The sequence below is a fragment of the Fusarium redolens genome (genome assembly GCF_020744475.1).
Source record: "Fusarium redolens strain MPI-CAGE-AT-0023 chromosome Unknown BKA55scaffold_15, whole genome shotgun sequence".
NCBI lineage: Eukaryota > Fungi > Ascomycota > Sordariomycetes > Hypocreales > Nectriaceae > Fusarium > Fusarium redolens.
The window spans coordinates 895,758-915,731 of NW_025763678.1; the positions used below are offsets into that span (position 1 = coordinate 895,758).

Below are 19,974 nucleotides of genomic sequence, written 5' to 3' on the forward strand. Positions count from 1 at the left end.
AGGAGCGCATTGCCCACCGCAACACGAAATCGCAGTACGACACATTTCAGAAGTCGCATCAGCACCTTACCCGTACTGCCAGTAGTCAAGATGTTCGCATCGCTGAGCTCGAGACGAACAAGAGTCAGGATCGCAGGAGGATCGCACAGCTTGAACAGTCGATGCGCGATCAACTACAAGAGCGCAATGAACTACTCCTCCAGCTATGGCATAAGCTCAGTAAATTATGTGGAAGAGAATGGGTCCACGGCAACTCTCTCATCGATCGTCAAGTCCTCCCTTCAACCGAAGTTATCGCCAACCGCCTCCCCAGCTTCACCAAGAACCTCATGGCCGCCGTCAAAGCCATCGAGAACATGATCGGCTCCTTCGAAGTGCGCATTAAATCCGTCGAACGCGATCTCCACCGGGAGTACCAAACCCTCGAGTCCAACCTCGAAGTGCGCACCAAGAAACTGGACCGTCTTGAAACCATGGTTAGAAACTCGGTCGCTTCAGGATCTCTAAGCCACGACGGACGTTTCTCTCGCCTCGAAGAAGCATACCGCCAACTAAAAGTCGAAAACGCCACCCTCCGCACCGCAAACGACGTACGCGCTCGCGCATCATACTCCAGCACTGAGTTAGTTCCTCACTCCCCATCACCCTCCATACCACGCGGCCCCAACGACCAACGCACAAGCCGATCAAAGTCGCGCTCAACCGTCACGCGCGCACACACGACCACTGCATTACCAGGATCTTCAGCCGGAGGATTAGGGTTACGCGACATGGCTGCGCTGAGTGAAGAGAATTCTGGCGCTGCGAATGATAATAGGTGGTTGTTTAGATTGCGGGATATGGAATACAAGCTCAAGATGGAGAGGGAGGGGAGGAATCAGGATAGACATGCTGCAAGGCAGAGGCTGGGGGGGCTGGAGATGGAGAATAGGGATTTGAAGGAGAGGATGAAGAGGGCTTTGGGGGACCTGGATTAAAAAGCGTGGAGTTGGGGGAATGAGGGTACAGTACAGTAGGGAAGGGAAGGATGGGGTTTTAATTATTAGCATAGATGGAGCTAGGTGTTGATGTGCACAACTGTATGATTGTACAATTAAGTACAGGTATTCTTTTATGTTGGTGTTGGGGAATATATTTGGGTATCACGATCATTGGTGATGGTGTCAGTGATGTTAATTGAGCTTGGTGAATACTGGTTGGCCTTGGTGATGATAGTGGGGTTCTAGTGCTTTGAGTACCGCCAGGAATACTTGTACATCAAGATAACGCAGGAGGGCTTTCTGGCCACCTTTAGTGATTGTTTATTCAGGCTTGTGAATTACGGTCTTCTCCCTAAGGATAGCACCTTTGATGTTTTGCTTGCTGAAGACTGCAATCTTCTGTGGTTGACCCCACCTGGAGACACAGTGAGCAAGGTTCTTTATTCCCCGAACCTGGGGACGATTTCGATGCGGAATGTCCAAATGGAGCAAGACCGCCTTCTCCTCAATTCGATATAAGATCCAACACCATTATCTTGATTCTGCAATAAAACAATCCTCAATCTTACCACCATCTCCTCATCATTCCTATTGTCTTCTTCTCATCATTCCCATCGAATTTCTGGTAGTACTTTCACATTAAATTGTCGTCAAAATGCTCCGCGCACCCCTCGCCAAGCCCTGCACCCTTGGCCTCCACCGCTGCATGACATCCCTAGCCTCCAAAAAAGAAGGCGACATCTCGGATGCATTCACTTCACTGTCCGGGGCCCAGCGCGAGCCTTTACCCGATCGATACCGTCAGCTTAAACTTAATCTTCTCCAGGGTCGTCAAGATAAAATTGTGCAATCTTGGAACAAACTCCTTCGTGAACTTAAGCGGGAGAATGAGATTGTTGCGAAGAAAGGACCGGGTGTTATTCCCCAGATTGACTTTAAGGATTTTGAGAAGAGTAGTCATGGGCTGAGGGAAGAGGTTAAAAAGAGAGGTGTTGTTGTTGTTAGGGGTGTTATTCCGGAGGGTGAAGCGAGGGCGTATAAGGCTGAGGTGGAGGAGTACGTTGCTAAGAACCCGTCTACACGAGGTATCTACCCCTACCCTGCCCCTCTGCCATTCACTTACACTAACAATATCAGCATTTCCACCTCACGATCCTCAAGTCTACGAACTATACTGGTCTCCCCCCCAACTAAAAGCCCGCTCGCACCCAAACTTCCTAACCGTCCAACACAACCTAATGTCCCTCTGGCACACCACCTCTCCCACCTCCATCTCCCTCTCCCAACCCTTCAGTTACGCCGACCGTCTGCGCATCCGCCAACCCGGCGACGCCTCCTTCGCTCTCGGTCCTCACATCGACGGCGGAAGCGTAGAGCGCTGGGAACCAGAAGGGTACGGCGCAGGTGGGGTGTACGACTCCATCCTACAAGGAGACTGGGATTCCTACGATCCCTGGGACGCTAGCGGGAGGGTCGATGCTGTGAATAATCGCTACGATGGACTGGGTGCATGTTCGATGTTTAGAATGTGGCAGGGGTGGATGAGTATGAGCCATACTAGGCCTGGGGAGGGGACGTTGTTGGTTAATCCACTGGTGAAGCTATCCATGGCGTATGTGCTCCTCAGACCATTTTTTAAAGCAAAGAATGAGAAGTTGGGGGAGGGGTATTTGGAGGAGGGAAATTGGGAGTTGATGAGGGAGATGGATAGTGAGTTGCAGGGTGCGACGCCGGGGACGGGACAGGAGTTGACGGGCGAGCTGCATCCGCATTTGGAGCTTGAGAGGACCATGGTTCACGTTCCTGAGATTAGACCTGGAGATTTCGTAGCATGGCACTGCGACAGTAAGTCCCATGACCCCCGTCTCACCTCAATCAATACTGACCAATACAGCAATACACTCGGTCGACAAAGTCCACGCCGGCACATCAGACTCTTCCGTCTTGTACATCCCCATCTGTCCAATCACCGCTCAAAACGCAGAGTACATGGTCCGACAGCGCGACGCTTTTCTCCGTGGGACACCGGGACCGGATTTTCCAGGCGGTGCGGGGGAGTCGGAGCATGTGGGGCGGGGCACGGAGAAGATGCTGGACGGAGCGGCTCGTCGGGCGATGGGCCTGGAAGCGCTGAAGACGGAGGGGGAGAATGAGGTTGTGGAGAAGGCGAATCGGATTCTTGGTTTCTAATTGAATGGCCATCCAGTTTTCAGGGAGCAATCATCATTTCTTGTCGGTTATTTCGTCCGTCACGGTCATTTCTGCTGTAACCATGCTTGCCGGCAATTCTTTGGTTCCCTCGGTCACTCGTTGTCAGGATCAGGTAGTTTGTAATCAAAGCTGGTTTGTAAGCCGACGTTTCATGAATCGTGCGATATTCGACCGTCAAGAACACTTGTTCAATGCACATCCAACGAAGCTGTATCCCAATCCCGCACGGATGTCGGACACCGATGATCCGGAGACGTTTAGCGTTACCGTCAGTCTCCGCAATGGTCTCAAATGGTCCTCAATGGTCCCTAATGGTTCTCAATGGATCCATTACTAATCGAGGAAGCATCTAGAGTCTTCATCCGGTCGATCTGAAGGTCCATTAGTAAAGCAAGCGGTGAAGACAGTGGAGAAAGTTGAGGTCTCATGAAACGGGGAGAGGAAGAGATATATATACCCATAGATATCGCCTTCGGATTCTTCGGACAGACAGCTTCATCACGCAATAACTACTATACCCAATTCACACTACCTCATCTTTAAGCTTTACCATTCAGGTCACTCACTGCCCATCATGAGCTACACACTCTACGACGCCGCCATCCTCCACACCAAGGAAGCCCTCAACTCCTTGTCATCAATCCTCAAAAAAGCCGAATCCCACGCCAACGCCTCCTCCTTCCCCACCGCCAAACTAGCCCCTGACATGCTGGACCTAAGCTTCCAAGTATTCTTCACCACCGACACAGCGCAAAAGATCGTCGCCCGCACGACCGGCACAGAGCCCCTAACCCTCTCCCGCGACGAGTGCACCACATTCCCCCAATTCCACGCTCGCATCGCGCAGGTTCTCGAGGTCGTTGAGAAAGCTGACCGAGAGCTTGTTGAGAAGCGTGGTGCTGAGGTTGTTACTATTGGTCTTGGACCGGGAAAGAGTGCGGATATGAAGGTTAGGGATTATGTGCAGGGATATGCAATTCCTAACGTCTTCTTCCATTTGACTACTGCGTATGCGATTTTGAGAAAGGAGGGCGTTGAGTTGGGCAAGCAGGATTATATCGGTGCTTTCATGAACCAGTACCTCTAAATCACTAGATGCCTAATGAGCTGGTGGATAAATAAAAGTGATTTGACGTTAATTATACCAATAGTCTCGGGAATGAAGGGAGCTTCTGGCTTTGCTCATAAGTGACAAAAAGCTTTATATGACTTTAGGAGAAGCTTGTAATAAACTTAGGATAGTTTTGTTGAGTTATTCTAAGTTCTTAATTGAAGCTCTCAAGCTCTTGAGTGTTTATGAGTATGATTGGTTCATGTCAAGTTCAGGGTAGCTGTAGCTGTAGCTGTAGCTGTAAGACAAGACAAGATCCATTTGTCATCCTTGTTCGCCCCTCCATTTCCCGTGCCACTAACGCCGCCACTCCAACATCTCCATCTCCATCTTCAATTCAGCATCTTCAATTAAGCATCACCAAAATGGCTGCACACTGGTGGCTCCTCCGCGCAATCCAATCCTTCGAAGTCCGTTCCTCCCACCTTCTCTTCTACCTCTACTGACAATCCACAGGACCACATCGTCGCATCCGTACACCTCCCCCAACCTCCACCCCATACCTTCAATAACTAACAATCACGACTCAGATCCTCCGCCAACCAGGTTTCCACCGCGCAGTAACCCGCATCCACAAAACCATCCACGAGAAGCAACACGGGCGAAATCCGCACGAGCCACTAGCACCCGGCGAAGCGACCGCCGATCCGAACTCGTCGAGTAGGAATTCACAGTTTGCAAAGCATTTTCTTGATGAGTTGAAGAATCAGTTTAGAGGGAAGCCGACGGATTTGAAGTGAAGTGAAGAAGACATGGATTAATGATTTATGATACCCGGTTACTCTGCGCGATGAACGACGATTGGATGCGATGGCGGGAGGCATAAGAGTTGGATTGAAGGATATGTAGGATAAGCGACAATGGAACCATCGATTACCCGACGACTTGTCTCTACGATACGAACCTCGAATGCTATACTCATACGCATGTCGTGGGTTCTTCTTGGTTTGGTCAAGATGGAGATGGACAGCATTTATTGAGGACGATTAAGTCGCTCCGTTGATACAAACAGATGGCGTTCTATCTGATCCCCATGCCAATCCACCCACCCCAGCACGACCATCTGCGACCGAGACGACACGAAAGATTTCCCGATTCTCTGGTCAATGGACCCTGTCTATTCGCGTCGTTAGCAAGAGTCCTTGCCTGGAAATATGAACGGCCGCTTTACTGTACATTACTGCGCCTGCGGGCTGCCAATCATACTATTTGCCGCTCCCATGTCTTTTCACTCATTGCTGAATCGTCTATTATTGCAAAAGCCGTGCCCATGTTACAGCTTACACGGCAAACAACACGCCACCATGTTCATATCCTTCCCAATTAACGCCGATAATTGTCCCCATTTCTCCAAGCTCATCTTGCGACGTCTCAATCGGCCAAGTCGTGGCGTAGGGCGCTCAGTATGTGTGCTGGTAGTCTCGTCTTCATCGTCGAGAAGAGCGACGATCTCATTGCTGGTATCTTTCGATGACGTTTTCCACATGGCGACTGATGTTTGAGAGCAGAATGCATTCCCATACAGCAGCAAAGCCAGTTTTATACCCCCAAGTATTCGTCGCTGACCGTGAGCCTCTGTCATCTCACCCAGGTGGTCATCGTCTGGCGTACAACACCTTCAACGCCAAATCACCTACCAGTCATCAAAGATCACCACCAATCGCCAGAACTGCAGCTGACGATGGATGAGCTGTCTCACGACAACGTAGCATACTGCCCCCAATCAACCCAATTCATCGGCAGGCCAATATCCAAATTCGCCTCAAGCGCATCCTCGACAGCCCCCAGGTTAAAACTCGGATCAATAGCCCCAAAGACATCCGCACCAGAGATCGCATCGATCAGTGAAAAGTCCACGGCTTGTTCCACGCTCGGCACAGCGTTAACCATGCTCGGATTCGTCACAGCCACTGAATTCATCAGCGGTACAGAACTCGGCGTCCCTTCAGGAGGTGGCGAGTCCCGTGTAAGCGTATTAGCAGCACGTTCCATCTCCTTCAGCACCCTCTCCCCCAACCCCGCCACCACGTTAGCGCTCCAGAAGTAATCACCGAATTTTCTGAGCATTTCGCAGTTGCGACGAAATGCGTGCATTGCGCGGGAGCGAAACATGGGGAGGCGAGAGTGGCGCATCTTTCGGTACTCTACGCTTAGTGCGAGACATACTGCGTAGGGAACGAAGGGCATTGGACTTAGATGATCGCGCAGAACTGCACAGGCGATTCGCTCTGCTGCGAGGGAGCGACGGGCGTTGGCGGATGGTGGAGGGAGCGTAGACGCAGCTGTAAGTGTACCCGGTCTCGGAAGACGACAGGATAGAATAATAACAGCGTGATAAAATGTTTCAATCGTTGCTGTAACCATTAGCCACGTACTTCATTGAAAGGTGACTTACCAATTAGTGAACCCGGCACTTTGAGCGCATCAGCATTGACGATCATAGCCTCAAGAACCGGAAGATCAATATACGCAATCTTATCCAACCCACTCGCCTCAGCACTCGGTCCCGGCCTATACAGCTCAATAACCTGATCCAACCACTGCACCACGCTCAAGAACAACCTAAAGCACGGCGGTCTCTTCCTAATACACCCATCCAGATTCGCGCCGATATCCCGTTCATGCATGAGACACGGCCTCCCATACACCGCCGCGTTAATCCTATCAACCGCCCAAACCGCACAAAACAGCGTTTCCAGCTCTTCGCAATTCGGCGCGTCGTATCTAAGTAGGTGAAGACCCAACGTTTGGATGTGGTGAATGGCGCGGCCGCCGAGTTGGGCGGGGAGATCTGCTTCTTCGGAGGAGCTGGGTTGGGTGTAGAGGGATAGGAGGATGAGGGCGCGGATGTGAAGAACTCTGTCGGTAATGATGCTGGTTTCGAGGATTGCGCGGACGGCGGAGGAGAGGGATTGCATGAAGTCTTGACATGGAAGAAGATGGTCGCCTTTGTTTTGTAAATGCAGATACCGCGCCATGCTCGGATCCGTAGATGCACCGAGGCAAACAAGCTGTCTCAACACCACACTCGCCGGCTCATCACCCTCCAACGCATTCTCCGGTATAATCGGCATGATGGGATGAATTTTCTCAAGATATAGCGCTCTCAACTTGAGATAATCTGCTTCAGGCGGAAGACACGACAAACAATGCTCCTTAACAAACGGTAGTAAAAACTGATCCATTATCGGCGGCGGTCTCGACGTGATAAATTGACTTGCTTGTCCAGGATTATTCGTTGAGGAAAGCCATATTCCCACGTCGCCTTTCTGCGAAGTCTCGCGGACGGAGGCTGAGCCTGTAGCTTCCATGAACATGCCCTCTGGGTTAAGATCGCCTACGAAGCGGGATGATTGGTTTGGCGTGCTGCCTGATTCGCGCCTTGGTGTTGGAGCTGGACTTCCATTTCCATATTGGAGCGATGGTAGAGATTGATGCGATGAGTCTGGAAGAGCAGTTCGTTGTGTTTGCAGCGGTATTGATCTAATCGTGTCAATTGAGAACACCCTCGGAGGATTGAACCAGAGCGGTGGTATTGAGGCCCACTCACGTTGACCGGGATGTCTCATCTTCTTCCACCGGAGGCGACGTCTCATCGACCGCATCTTCAGCATGAACGCAGCGTCTCTATTCAATCAGCCCCCCACTCTCCCTCAATTCTATGGGTGTTTATGCTCACCTTTTTCTTGCGACATGAAGCGCATGCGTGTTGAACCTGTTTACGTTTCACGGGGAGACCGCCGCGCGAAGGATCTGAAGCGACAAATTTGACATGTTTTGAGGGAGTGGGCATTTTGTTTGAGATGGCGATGAAAGCAAGTGAGTCAGTCAGTGGGAGGATGCTAAAGTTAGTGGAATAAGGTGAAGGACGCGTTGGTGGTCGGTGAGGAATGGAAGGGGATTAGTCAGCTCGGTAAGATTGGTTGGAGGACAACACCATGATTGAGTATCACGAGAATTTGGATGGGAATGGTTTGTGTAGCATAGACAGCGCAAGGCATGCTTGAAAGTTATTGTTAAGAGTGCGATAGCCTTATGGGAGCATATTAAATGTGACCAATTAGTATAGGGAGGTTTGGGATCCGAGAATCTGGGTAAGCGCCCAGCGGGGACATTGTGATGGATGGTAATCGAAGTTTGGGAATGGCTTCAATTGCCCTGTCACTGTGATGTGATGGATATCTTGGCTGTCAGATCGACCGGGGCTGGCGGGTCATCCCGTATCTTAGGACACCATCACAACGATTGAACTTGAGGATGATGCAATGAATCATCTTCAACAATTGCAATTATCCAACATGCAATACTCTTCAATACAACAAAACAATGCATTATCGTCTCACAACATCAACAGATCAACATCATCATCACCCCGTTGCCCCTTCAATCCCCCCCGGAAATCCATAGTGGACCCCCAAACAAACAAGCACCGTGAATTCTCAGGCCCAAAAACACGACCTCTCCCACCAAAAACATGGCCCAAATTCACGGCCCCATACAATTCTCCAGTGGCCGTTTTGCGAGACCCTGCATGTAGCAAAAACAATTGGTTCTCATTTCTTCCGAGTATACACGCTAGACTGTAAAAGGGAAAAGGTAAACATTATGCCTGGAGGTGGTGTAAAAGATGGCCTGGGGCCTGTTTGTTATGGGAGCTATGTTTTTAAATGCGATTGTTTCGCTGTTTTGTTTTGGACATCAATTATCTTTTGTTCATTTTATCGAACCTGTTTTTGGTGATCTTTGTGGTGGTCTTTCTTAATACATGAGTACTGTTGGTGATCTCAATTGTTTGACATCAACTAAATTGACATCATTTCATCATGGAAGACATAAACCTCCCCATCGCAATAAGACGCTCCCGCCGCAGCAGCATCAAACCCGACCCTGAAATCCCCTCCTCCCCAATGCCCTCCAAAACCCCCAAACGCTCCTCCCGACGAGTCCGTTTCTCCGACCCAGGCGCTTCATCCGGCTTAACCCCCATGGTCAATCGCTTCACCGTCGCAACACCCAAACGGCGCCGTCACTCATCCCTACCTATCCAAACCACCCCAAGCACAATCCGCTCAAGTCCCGCACTTCCTGAAAGCGGCGAAGTAACTTTTCTCCCCCTCCGCCAAGTCCTCGATGGTCGCGTCCAGCGAAGAATCCGTCGCAATGGTCTCAGCGAGGAGATGAACACCATCCAACAAGAAAAACGCCGCCGGAATCAAGAAGCCAAAGAAGAAGTTGAAAAGTTGAAAAGTGAACTAAAAGCACGCGACCGTGAGATCTACGAATTGCAGAATGCGACAATTGTTATCGACACAGATCGTATTTGGGATCTTGAGAAGCAGATCCAAGATCTTCAAGATGAATTGTCCAAGAGATCAGGTCGCGCTATGGACCAGAGTAGAGGGTATAACTGGACTCTTGCAGCGAGGGAGAAGATCTCGCAGGATTTCATGGACATGACGCCTGATGAGGATCAGTTTGGGGATGAGACTATGGCGCAGTTCATTTGTAGTACGCCTTCGCGGGCGCGTACTTCGTTCATGACGCCGCCTGCTACGAGTCCTACTGTACCTGGGACACCCATTTTTGAGGAGCCGGTTGAGATGACGGCTATGGTTGGTGTTCAGGCTTGTTTGCCGGATCCGAAGCAGCTGCAATTAGAGGAGGAGGTGTCGTCGCTTCAGTTGGAGGTTACAAAGTTGACAGACACTCTTGAGTCTTACAAAACTCTCAGCGGACGCCTTACCGACAAGTTGTCGGACTTCACACCCAGGGATCAGTCGGGTCTTGAGGCACAGATTGACGCCATGCTCCAAACAATGTCCGACAGAACATGCGCTCTCCAAACCCTCACAACGTCCATCACAAAACTCGGCTTCACCGGCTCCGACGCCAGCGAAATGATAACAACCCTCATCACCAACTTCCGCGCCGCCCGCTTAGAACTCGAGTACCTAACCCCTGGCGAAATCACCCTTCCCCTATCTTCCCACGGTGCAGAAGTCCTAGATCTCATGCTCACACGCTTACGCGACATGGCGAAGCGCGCAAAAGAAGATGAGGATGCCATAGATGAGTATCACGAGATCGAGCTCTCTCTACGAAAACAACTCGATGCAAGAGTTACTGTCATGGATGGGCTGAAAGCAGAGATGGGGAAAGCTGAGAAACTGATCAGTGATAAGATTGCGAGGATAAGGGAGCTTGAGGTGGCGAACCAGAGGCTCAAGGGTGCTGTTGATGGATATATCCGCGACATTTCAGAACTGGAAGATCTCGTTCAACGAATGGAGCGTGAAGCCCACGATGCCAACGACGAGTATGCAGTGCAACTAGGAGTCAAGCACAAAATCCTCACCCGCAAAGAAGACACCATCGCCAACCTCGAAAGCAAACTCTCATCCGCGCTCACCCGCTCCTCCGATCTCCAAGCCCAAATCCTCAGCCTCCAAACCACCAGCACCAACACCATCTCCGAACTCAACAAAAAGCACGGCTCAGCACTCGCAGCGCGCGACGCCAGCGTTACAAAATACCGAAGTGAGATTGACAAGCTGAATGAATCTCTACGAGCAGCACATGATAAAATCTGTGGATTACGGGTTGAGAACGGTGGGTTGAGGAGGGAGGTTGATGAGGAGAGGGTCAAGGCGAAGGAGGTTATTGATGCGATGAAGGAGGAGCTGGAGAGGGTTGTGAAGATGAGTCAGGAGTTTTTGACGCCGAGAAAAGAGTCAGAGGTTGTGCAGAAGCAGGGGGGTATGAGAAGGGTGAGTAAGAGGTTGAGGGGAAGGGATAGTGGGATGGGATTGTTGGATGAGGAGGAGGAGGAGTTCTTCTAAACATGACATGGGAAGAGAAGTTTGGATGGACATTCATTGCATTTTTCTTTGTTAGCATATTATTATTTAATTCATATTCATATTGAGAGTGAGGTTGATAGTGATGTTAGATGGTCGTGATGACTTGCCTTTCTGAGTAAGTACCGATACGATAGCCGATGAATACCGATCTCCACACCAACCAATCTAATCAATCACTCATAATTTTTTTTTTCCATTCGGAATTACCGTCCGAGTTCGGCCGTTCGAAACCGCTTATCAAGATCCAATCTCATCTCAATAATCTCGCATCCCCTTCCAACCCCATACTCTCTCACTTACACCTACACGTAATAACACCCATACTCCCATTCGTACTCCGATACACATCCTCATAATGACAATACTCATCCTCCGCCCAGCATTCAAACATCCCCTCCGCCACCTCCAACGGCGTTTCCAAACCTCGCCCCCTAAAAAAGACCCCATCCCCGTCCCTGCCACCGTCGCCCCCCTTCCTCTGTGGCAGCGCCTCGGTCCTTTAACAACAGCCGTTCAAGCATATGCGCGTGCACAGAATAAGAGTCCGTATAAAACACAAGTCGCTACTGCGGTAGTTATTTATATTGCTGGTGATTTGAGTGCGCAGTATGTTAGTGGCAATGAATATGATCCTGTTAGGACGCTGAGGAATGCGGTTATTGGATGTGTTGCTGCTATACCGAATTATAAGTGGTGAGTCTCTCTTCTTTCTTTATGTGTTTGTGAGGATGAGTGAGAGCCTGGGTCTGAGGATGAAGTTGAGTGAGATTGATATTGGGACTGGGCTAACAGTGACAGGTTCATGTTCCTCTCCCACAACTTCAACTATTCCTCCCGTCTCCTCTCCCTCGCCACAAAAGTAACTGTCGGCCAAACGGTCTTCACCCCAATCTTCAACACATATTTCTTCGGCGCCCAAGCCCTCCTATCCGGCTGCGACATCCCCGGGACAATCGAGCGCGTCAAAGACACGGTACCAACCAGTATCATCAATTCCTGCAAATTATGGCCCATGGTCACGGCGTTTAGCTTTTCGTTTCTGTCAATAGGCTGGAGGCCTTTGTTCCATGGTGTTGTGGCGGTGGGGTGGCAGACGTACTTGAGCTTTTTGAATAGGATGGCGGAGGTCAAGGAGAGGGAGAGGCATGAGAGGGAGGGGAAGGTAGAAGTTCAAGAGAGGGTTGGGTATGTTGTTGCTCAGGCTGCTTGATAAAGTGGGAGATGTTTTCTTTTGTTTGGTACTGGGATAGACTTGGGTTTGATAGGATAGACAAAATGGCGTTTAGGTCGAATAGATTGTTTTTTTTATGTTATTACTCTGCGGTACCAGAATATTAACGGCATCTTGCAATACGGACTAATAGGTAGACACTAGACCTGATTTTAAAAGAGCCTTTCAACTTGACAGCTTCTTGGAATATCAGAGATCCTCCTTATTAAAGCAGGAGTTTGAATTACACTTCGCTCACAACGACATGTAAGCTACTTTAACAGGATAGAAGAGATCTTGACCTATATAAGAACAAGCACTTACAAAGTGATACAGGTTTTGAAGCTTGAAATATAACTAATGTATTGTTAATTTGTTATCAAGCAGTTCGTAGTTATGCAGTTATTGCTGCTTTGTGTAGGGTATTTAAGTTTATTATAATACTAAGAACCTGGTCTCTATTTTCCCCACCTCTAACACAAACCGTTTCCTCTCAGGAACATTTCGATATCACAGGACTAAGTCATGCAGCTTGGATTACAATATCAAGTGCCGAATCTACTCAGTGTATCAACAATGGCCAGAAACGATACTATCCTTGTTCAGATACGAATACAGTCTCCCCGCAAGCCAGGGCGCTAACCACATATTCGATAGCTAACACGCTAGTTACATTCCTCCTGCACGTCTCAGCTCAGTCAGCCCGAGATAGAACCATCAGCTCTCCACTTCCCCACGAGATTTCCATCTTCAGTACCCCAGGGATCGGCCCGGAGCGACATGCGTGGCCCAGATCCATCTATATCATCAAAGCGTTTCTATGTACCGTTCCGAGGCGAATTATATGAATGCCGAGTCGCCGCCACAGGTTTTGAGGCGCATCGGCTGAAATTCCGATGGTACGATACTCGTGAGCCATGTTCCGGAGGGGACTCTCCTTTAAGTATTAGTCACGATTCAATCATCCCTGAATAGCGGCAAGGCGCTTAATATCACAGAACATGCATGCTCGAAATGTGCTTGGGGGTGATGGTAGTTGGACTCCATTTAATGGTCAAGACTCTCAGTTTGGAGTTATCGTGTTTCTCATGTTCAGGTAGCCACAGAACATCTCAGCTGGTGATAGGCAAAGACATGCAGACAATTATTGAAGTGAATTCCAGAGGGAACGCATATGGGTCGAATTATGGAAATCATGGAGTTCTTAACTCAATTCGAGACTTCACTGAACATTTTGCGTGAAGACAAAGTTCGAGGTTTGACTATATATTGCTGCTCTGCCTCTTGCAGATTCCAACATCCTCATCAGCAACAACTCTTCAACTCCATCAGTAATCCTTTCTGTCTCTATTTAACAATCTTGCCTTCTTCACTCATCAAAATGTTCGTCTACGAAGGACGTCTCGACTGGAAGCCATACGGCGATAACGAGACCTTCGTTATAATCCTGCCCGACGGTCCAGTTCGCGTCGGTGACACCGCCTATCTCTTTTCCCAATGGACCAAAGACGCTCAGGGCACCAAGAAGGCCAACTTCTTTCAGAAATCTGCCATCGAGAAGGTCTCCAAGACTCCCAGCGGTGATGACACCGTCATTGCCAAGGCTTCCTACTACAGCTGGGAGGTCACCTCTCGCGACATCTAAGGCAAACTCGACGTTGTCATGTCGAACCCCGCTGGCGACAAGAGCAAAATGTCGTTCAAACGTATCTGGCAGTCCAAGGGCGAGCAGGCCACTGGAGCTGCAAGGATCTGGACTGGTAAGATTTCTTGGTCCAAGTATGCGAGCGATGAGATGAGTATTTTCATCGTCCCCGAGGGATTCGGTGATGGAAAGCCTGTTCTTTCGCTTTGGCAGTGGACTCATGATGACAGTGGCACTGAAAAGTCCCCATCCTTCCGCGCTGAGCCTCAGAAGATGCTGCCTGATGTTGGAAAAGGTGTCAAGTTCTCTTATCGCTCGTACTACGATATTGTGTGTACTTGGGATGAGAAGACGGAGAAGCTTGCTGTCCACATGAAGGGACCTGAAGCCAACCAGGATCTTGGAGAGTATAACCTCTCCGCGCTGATTGATCGCCACTCCCAGTAAGTCTGAGGTCATATGCTCACTCCAATACTAACCACCATTTAGTGACTGGAACCCCCCGGAGTTCTCTCCTCCCGAGAAGACCGAGGTCGAAATCCGTCTTCCCCAGCCTCAGCCATCTCTCCCTCGCATCCTTGGACCCCTTCCTTTCCCCAAGACCCTCATTGAGACTCTGAGACATACCATCGCCTTTGCCGATCAGGCCGGCTACCTTGCCAAGTATGCTGAGGATGTAAGTAACCACGATTGACTTACCATGACGTTAGTTAATGACCACAGCGATTCAAAGCACTGGACGCCGATTTCCATGCTCAGGGCGAGCAGCTCAACGCCACCAACACCGAGAACAGCGAGTTCAGGAAGGAGATCAAGAAGCTCATCGATGATCTCACCGTCGAAAAGGCCAAGACCGCTGATTTGACCAAGAGGCTCGCCGACGCTCAAGCCGCTCATGCAGCTGATCTCAAGGAGAGGGATGAAGACCTCGCGAACAGCAAGAAGCATGATGACGAGGACCATAAGACCATTGAGCGACTAGTCTCTCAGCTCGACTATGAACGAGCTTCCAAGGCTGAGGTGCAGAAGAAGCTTGACAAGACGACTACTGATCTCATAGCTGCCGAAGCTCGTCTCAAGGCTGAGGCCGCTAAGATCATTGAGCTCACCGCTCGCATCGCCACCCTTGAAGCACAACTCGAAATCGAGAAGAGAGAGGGTGATAGACTCCGAGGTGAGAACAAGCAGAAGGACGAGACAATCAAGCAACTGGAGAAGGCCAAGAACGATCTCCAGTGCCAGCTCGAACAGGCCCAAGAAGATATCAAGGATCTCGATGCGCTTGCTAAGGCCAGGAGCAAGACAATTCGCGAGCAGACCGATGAAATGACCAAGCTCAACAACACCATCACGGAGAAGACACGTGCCTTTGACAATCTGGAGACGGAATTGAAGGACAAGGCAAAGGAGTTGAGGACTCACATGCATGAGGGCCATATTACTCCTGAATCTAAGCTCCGTTTCAAGTGTAACATTCGAAGTGAGAGCTCCAGCAGCAACAAGAATGCCTTCTTGGACCTCAACGGCGCAGGTGGCCAGAACCCCCCTGTGCATGCCATGTAAGTACCCCTCACCAACAAACCATGATGTTATCTAACCTCTGTTAGTTCCGATGGATCGTATAGGTGGAACTCCAACCAGATCTGGGAGATCTTCTCAGTCCCTGGGTCCAACACCCGCGTCGTCATCAAGAACGCCGGCAACAGCTTTGTTCTCTTCTCTGTCGGTGAGTACATGAGATCCAATACACCTCGCAATTTGCTTACGATTCTGACAGGACACGGAAAAACTGTTCAATGCGAGAGAAACCACGATGTCTCGGACCTTGCAGCCCAATGGGATCTCCAAGGCGCAACAGTTGACAACATCAACGACAACACTCAAGTCCGGTAAGTGACTCGACATCTTACGTATGAAGCATAAGCTGACGAGAGATTGAGATTCCGCAACGCCAAAGATAACACGTACCTTGACCTGTCAGGTGGCAGTACTGCTAATGGCACGGCCTTTTTGACCTGGAACGACGGCCACGGTGGTGCGAACCAGGCTTTCAAGCTTTGGAAGCATTAGGACTTGGATTATGCAGAGATAGTAACAGTCAAATTGATTTTAATGGTTCAGTTGGGCGAGCTATAGATAAAATGGTATAATTGGAATTAAAGAGACTTATCGGTATACTCGTTAACATGGCAAGCCTTGAAGTCGAGCCTGTTCTGCTTTTGGCGCTGTTGCTATGACCTCAATCATCCGAGGTCAGTATCCAGTATAGTTTATAATGTGAATAGCGAAGAGGAATTTGTTACTTTCTAAGCCCAGGTCTCTAGCAGTTAGATTCCATATTTAAGAAATCCAAGTAATGACTCTTTTTAGTTACACGCGTAGAATTTAATTTTAAACCCAGTTAGTGGCCTTCTGGCAGGCTGCTTGGTTGGTGTTCAACTCCACTGTCGCTGACCTTGCATTTAACAGTTGATTTGCATTTGAACTTCTCTACATACATAGAAGTTAATATGGAACTTATGATAAAAATCTGTTGAGAGGGGGAACAAAAGTAAACAAGTTAGAACTAATACACAGATGAAGAACTGAAACCACCAAACTTAAGTAAACTTGCTAACATGGCAAGCCTTGACAGTCGACCCTGCCATACCAGGAATAGACTTCCCACTAGGCGTCCTCACACTCAAATCATTCCCAGCACAACCACCTCCATTCGCCCAAAGATACGTAAACGGAATAGCATCGCCCTTATTCAACCGAATCTGATAAGACCCCCCCTTCCACAACTGAGAATTCTGCCCCGTTCGCGTCCCCTGAATCGCCCAAGCATCAACATTCCAAGAATATGCTGCATCACGAACCCAAAGATAACCCCAGTTGTCAATCGTATCAGGGACAGAGAAAGTATACATTCCTGTCTCTTTGGCGTAGAAGTATGCATTGAAGACGAGGGCTGCTTGGGAAGCATCGAAAGTTCCACTGCCGGGGATGGTGAGAGTGTTACAGGTGCTGAATTGGAGAGACTGCATGTAGCCTGACGACAATGGGTTCTTGGTCTTGAAGTAATTGGTGGTGAAGCCATCGTCGTAGACGTTGGCGTTGTAATTGCTTGTGTAGCGACGATAAGCAATGTCATTGTTATCAGCAAATGTGGTTTCGACAACCCAGGCTGTGACAGTCGAGGTCTTCTTCTCAGTGACGGTTGAAGTAAAGACACTGACTGATGTAGTCGTGATAATCTTGGTGCTACTTATTCTCAGCATTGGCTTCATCAAATAAGGTCAAGAGACTTACTATTCTTCAATGGGTGTAACAACATCTGTAGAAGCTGTTATGAAAGTCGTAGGTTCAACCGTCTGAGTGATTGTTGTATGGGTCGTAGGCGTTTCAAGATCAAGACAGGAGCATATGCCAGAGGTTTGAGCCCCAGTCCAGTCAGAGGGTATCGCCTCAGGGATCTCAATCTCATCCTGGCCACGCTTCTCCCGATTTGCACTGCCTGAGTCGAGCGTAGGAACTGGGGCGGTGTAGGAGTAAGCGGTATCGAGGCAAGTGATTGTTTCGATCGATCGTGTTTAAGTAACAGGAGCCTCCGACCACTATCGCAATGGTCAGTATGTGTAGTTGAAGTAAAACCAAGTTAATCTACCTCAGTATTGGTCTTGAACTCTGTCACGATTGCAGTCACACCATCGTAGTCAGTCTCAATGTGCGTAAGAGCGTACACGTTTGTGGGATCGAGTGTCGCATATTCGGTTCTGCATGGGACGTCATGGGCGAGAGATCAAGGTTTGCTGAGGTAGGGAACTTACATGGTATGCGTGGTCATGGACAGGTAGCTGACACAGAAGGGGGATACAGCTGGGCCAAATGCCAACATCGAGATACTTCGGCATTGTCATAGCAGAACTCAGAGGTAGTAGTTGGCATAGCATTTGTAGCCTCAGTAGTCGTACCTTGGGTGGTGCTGTACTGAGTCGTCGAAGGGTCAGTAGTAGCATCACTGGTAGGCTCGGTAGTACCATTAGCTATTGGTTCCGTGACAAGCCCGGTTGTGTCGTCAGTTGTTGGAAGAGTCATGGGAGCATTAGTTGTAGTAGCGTTAGTCGTAGTACGACCGGTAGGTTTAGTCGTAGGTTTAGTCGTAGGCTTATCAGCGGCTTTGGTAGTAGGATCAGTGACTTTCTCAGTCAATGACTGAGTGGCAAGGTCACTCGTGGCCTCCCTCGTTAAGATGTGTTATTTGCAGTTGAGACCTGTGGCCGAGAGCTTATAATCACCACACAGAACTTAGCCTCCCTCGTTAGCTCAGTCGTGGTAGCACCAGTTGTAACAGTATCAGTGGTAGCATCGGCAGTAAGCGAGGCAGTAGGCTCGGTCGTTGGATCCATGTCGGTAGTACCAGTCGCGATAGCCTCGGAGGTCGCGGTGTCAGTGACAGCAGTATCAGCCGAAGAGCCAAAAGTCTCTATCCCACTGCTTGATACCAACAAATCACTGCTTTGAGAACCAGACACACCAGCGGCCGAAGTGGAAACATCTTCAGAAGTAGATCCAGTGTTGGACAGTTGAGTAGCGAAAGTGGTGAAACCCCCAGACGTGACTGTCTCGGAGCCAATAGTCACAGATGAAGTGGCTCCCTCGGTATCAGAAGACCCAGAAGTGACAGTATTTAACACTTCAACCGAACGAGTTGAAGAAGGAATGCTGATGTCGGCGGACGAAGAAACAGATGCTCTGGAACTCACAGGCTTACATGGCCCAGCGTAGACTGTAGCAACCGCAGCCGCGGCCAAAAACAGCTTGCGAAAAAGCATTGCAAAAGAATGTGAAAAACGAGCGACTACGCGAAAAAGCGAGTGAAATCGCGATCAAGATTGACTCAAGCCCCAAGCAGACACGGAGAGAAACCTCCTTATATCCATCCATCAGCCTTGGTCGAGATTCTTCACAACCCGACGATATTTCCGAACGGCAGGCCTCTCGGAAATTTGATCCGCAACTATATTAAGCTTATGTGTTGGTGGCTTCCATGTTTTCTGAATAGCCCGGCTGAGAATTCGATGGTGTTTTGAACTGTTGGCAATAGTATTGACAATGTCATGTGTCGTTGGCGTGGTGGATGGGGAACCTGCATTAGTGCGACTGGTGGATTCGGACCCCCTGTTGATCATCGTTGATCATGTTACAGCGGACTTGTAGGGCTGTTTTGGGGATGCCAGGGGGGCTGGGGCGTATACTTGCGCTTAGGAAAACACCTCTGTTTAGCAGAGTCCACCATGCTGGGTGTGAACTTTACTTCAAATGTCTGCTTCAGCAGCAGATTTGAAATTCATCCATCCCGCACCTCGCGGCAATCAACGAATGTCATCCAGCTTGGTTGAAAATGGAGTCGCTGCAGTATGCACGACTTTTTAAGTCGGAATCTCTTCAAATGCTGCCGGTTGAAAGCACGGTGTTTCGGTCACATTTTGCACTGTATTCTTTCAACCGTCTAGATTCGGCCTATGTAATATTGACAGCCACCTACAACATCATCTTCTAGATGGACTTCCATGGCTCATTGCAACGCTGAGCTCATTTTCACCGGCTGAATGAATGTCATCATGTTAACCATCCCTTTCTCTATATTGAATGCGTCGATGAAAAAAAAGGCGATTATTTTATCTCATTGAGATACCACAAGGTTTAACTATCAATCAATTATCAACTACTCCAGCTCTAATAACTGCCTAGCCATTATTATAAGAATCAATCTAGTGTTGATTACTGTAAGTTCAGCTGTCGTATTAATGTCAGAGGATACCGGGCCAATTTTTCACCAGTGGAGCTTTTCAAGGACTCAACAACCTAAAGCGTGCGAGCTCTGGATCAAAGCCAGGATCTCGCTGGTGCATCGCTTATGGAGCAATAGGAACAAATCTCGATTTGTCGGGGAAAATCATGCAGTTAATAGG

The 19,974-nt window shown here is 49.2% G+C and overlaps 9 protein-coding genes across 9 annotated transcripts; 6 read left to right on the forward strand and 3 right to left on the reverse strand.

Annotated features, from left to right (window-relative positions):
* Window positions 1–1,635: 1,635 nt before the first annotated feature.
* Window positions 1,636–3,170, forward strand: BKA55DRAFT_520407 (uncharacterized protein; the record flags this gene model as incomplete). The annotated part of the gene is made up of 3 exons (XM_046188417.1): window positions 1,636–2,065; window positions 2,118–2,825; window positions 2,875–3,170. 3 exons carry the CDS (start codon window positions 1,636–1,638, stop codon window positions 3,168–3,170), a joined length of 1,434 nt encoding a protein of 477 aa, XP_046045581.1.
* Window positions 3,171–3,765: 595 nt separating this feature from the next.
* BKA55DRAFT_520102 (uncharacterized protein) lies at window positions 3,766–4,278 on the forward strand (the record flags this gene model as incomplete). The annotated part of the gene is made up of 1 exon (XM_046188390.1): window positions 3,766–4,278. One exon carries the CDS (start codon window positions 3,766–3,768, stop codon window positions 4,276–4,278), a length of 513 nt encoding a protein of 170 aa, XP_046045582.1.
* Window positions 4,279–4,667: 389 nt separating this feature from the next.
* BKA55DRAFT_694214 (uncharacterized protein) lies at window positions 4,668–5,042 on the forward strand (the record flags this gene model as incomplete). Its single annotated transcript, XM_046200012.1, has 3 exons — window positions 4,668–4,712; window positions 4,759–4,776; window positions 4,833–5,042. 3 exons carry the CDS (start codon window positions 4,668–4,670, stop codon window positions 5,040–5,042), a joined length of 273 nt encoding a protein of 90 aa, XP_046045583.1.
* Window positions 5,043–5,997: 955 nt separating this feature from the next.
* On the reverse strand, window positions 5,998–8,095 carry BKA55DRAFT_694215 (putative fungal-specific transcription factor; the record flags this gene model as incomplete). The annotated part of the gene is made up of 4 exons (XM_046200013.1): window positions 5,998–6,656; window positions 6,698–7,785; window positions 7,853–7,929; window positions 7,982–8,095. The coding sequence occupies 4 exons, from the start codon at window positions 8,093–8,095 to the stop codon at window positions 5,998–6,000; spliced, it is 1,938 nt and encodes a 645-aa protein (XP_046045584.1).
* Window positions 8,096–8,983: 888 nt separating this feature from the next.
* Window positions 8,984–12,637, forward strand: BKA55DRAFT_666444 (uncharacterized protein). The gene is made up of 3 exons (XM_046197775.1): window positions 8,984–11,097; window positions 11,543–11,855; window positions 11,961–12,637. Exons 1-3 carry the CDS (start codon window positions 9,126–9,128, stop codon window positions 12,370–12,372), a joined length of 2,697 nt encoding a protein of 898 aa, XP_046045585.1. The 5' UTR covers window positions 8,984–9,125; the 3' UTR covers window positions 12,373–12,637.
* Window positions 12,638–13,567: 930 nt separating this feature from the next.
* Window positions 13,568–14,017, forward strand: BKA55DRAFT_694218 (uncharacterized protein; the record flags this gene model as incomplete). The annotated part of the gene is made up of 1 exon (XM_046200014.1): window positions 13,568–14,017. One exon carries the CDS (start codon window positions 13,568–13,570, stop codon window positions 14,015–14,017), a length of 450 nt encoding a protein of 149 aa, XP_046045586.1.
* On the forward strand, window positions 13,770–16,087 carry BKA55DRAFT_741655 (uncharacterized protein; the record flags this gene model as incomplete). The annotated part of the gene is made up of 6 exons (XM_046201478.1): window positions 13,770–14,460; window positions 14,507–14,693; window positions 14,741–15,576; window positions 15,625–15,743; window positions 15,795–15,906; window positions 15,958–16,087. The coding sequence occupies exons 1-6, from the start codon at window positions 14,036–14,038 to the stop codon at window positions 16,085–16,087; spliced, it is 1,809 nt and encodes a 602-aa protein (XP_046045587.1). The 5' UTR covers window positions 13,770–14,035.
* A 530-nt stretch (window positions 16,088–16,617) lies between these two features.
* On the reverse strand, window positions 16,618–19,195 carry BKA55DRAFT_707446 (uncharacterized protein; the record flags this gene model as incomplete). The annotated part of the gene is made up of 4 exons (XM_046200713.1): window positions 18,342–19,195; window positions 17,974–18,177; window positions 17,312–17,534; window positions 16,618–17,263 (listed from the first exon to the last, which is right to left on the reverse strand). Exons 1-4 carry the CDS (start codon window positions 18,832–18,834, stop codon window positions 16,618–16,620), a joined length of 1,566 nt encoding a protein of 521 aa, XP_046045588.1. The 5' UTR covers window positions 18,835–19,195.
* On the reverse strand, window positions 18,904–19,195 carry BKA55DRAFT_578227 (uncharacterized protein). The gene has a single exon (XM_046193678.1). The coding sequence runs from the start codon at window positions 19,189–19,191 to the stop codon at window positions 18,946–18,948; it is 246 nt and encodes an 81-aa protein (XP_046045589.1). The 5' UTR covers window positions 19,192–19,195; the 3' UTR covers window positions 18,904–18,945.
* Window positions 19,196–19,974: the final 779 nt, after the last annotated feature.